Source organism: Phalaenopsis equestris, unplaced genomic scaffold, assembly GCF_001263595.1.
Source record: "Phalaenopsis equestris unplaced genomic scaffold, ASM126359v1 Scaffold204418, whole genome shotgun sequence".
Taxonomy (NCBI): Eukaryota; Viridiplantae; Streptophyta; class Magnoliopsida; order Asparagales; family Orchidaceae; genus Phalaenopsis; species Phalaenopsis equestris.
The window spans coordinates 9013-9521 of NW_018223976.1; the positions used below are offsets into that span (position 1 = coordinate 9013).

Sequence of the window (509 nt, forward strand, 5' to 3'; positions counted from 1 at the left end):
ATGCCGGGGGCGGTCCCCCAGCCGATGCCGATGAAGCGGTTCGAGGAACCCGAAAAGGTGAATGGGCCGGTTTGAGGAAGGGTGAGATGGGCGAGGGTGATGTGGTCGCCGGCGCAGTGGGAGGCAATGAAGGGGGATGAATCGATGCGGAGTTCGCCGTTGAAAATGTTAAGGATGCGGAGTTTGGTGCCGGGGAGGGAAAGGAGAGGAGGAAGTGGTGGTTGGCGGAATTTGCAGGAGAGTTGGAAACCAGGGAGGGAACAGTTGGGGCTGAGGCCGAAAGGGAAAGAAATTTTTATGTGGCCGCAGAAGGAGGAGCAGGTTTCTGGTAATGGTTGAGAAAGACTGATGGATGAATGAGGAGGAAGAGAAGCCATGGGAGGTGTTCGTTTCGTTCCTTCATGTAAGTGCATGCCCAGTTGTGTACTCTTCTATTCGAGTCTTTGTACCAAAGGGAAGCACCACAGCCCACGATCTCAAACGGTTACTTTTTGGTGTTTTACTTTTTT

The 509-nt window shown here is 53.0% G+C and overlaps 1 protein-coding gene across 1 annotated transcript in view; it reads right to left on the minus strand.

Annotated features, from left to right (window-relative positions):
• LOC110036259 (wall-associated receptor kinase 5-like) overlaps positions 1–509 on the minus strand; it is a 2353-nt gene extending 1844 nt beyond the window's left edge. Inside the window, exon 1 of the mRNA XM_020740663.1 lies at positions 19–509. Coding sequence (XP_020596322.1) covers positions 19–413 — 395 coding nt within the window. The 5' untranslated portion in view covers positions 414–509. The remainder of the gene's footprint in view (positions 1–18) is intronic.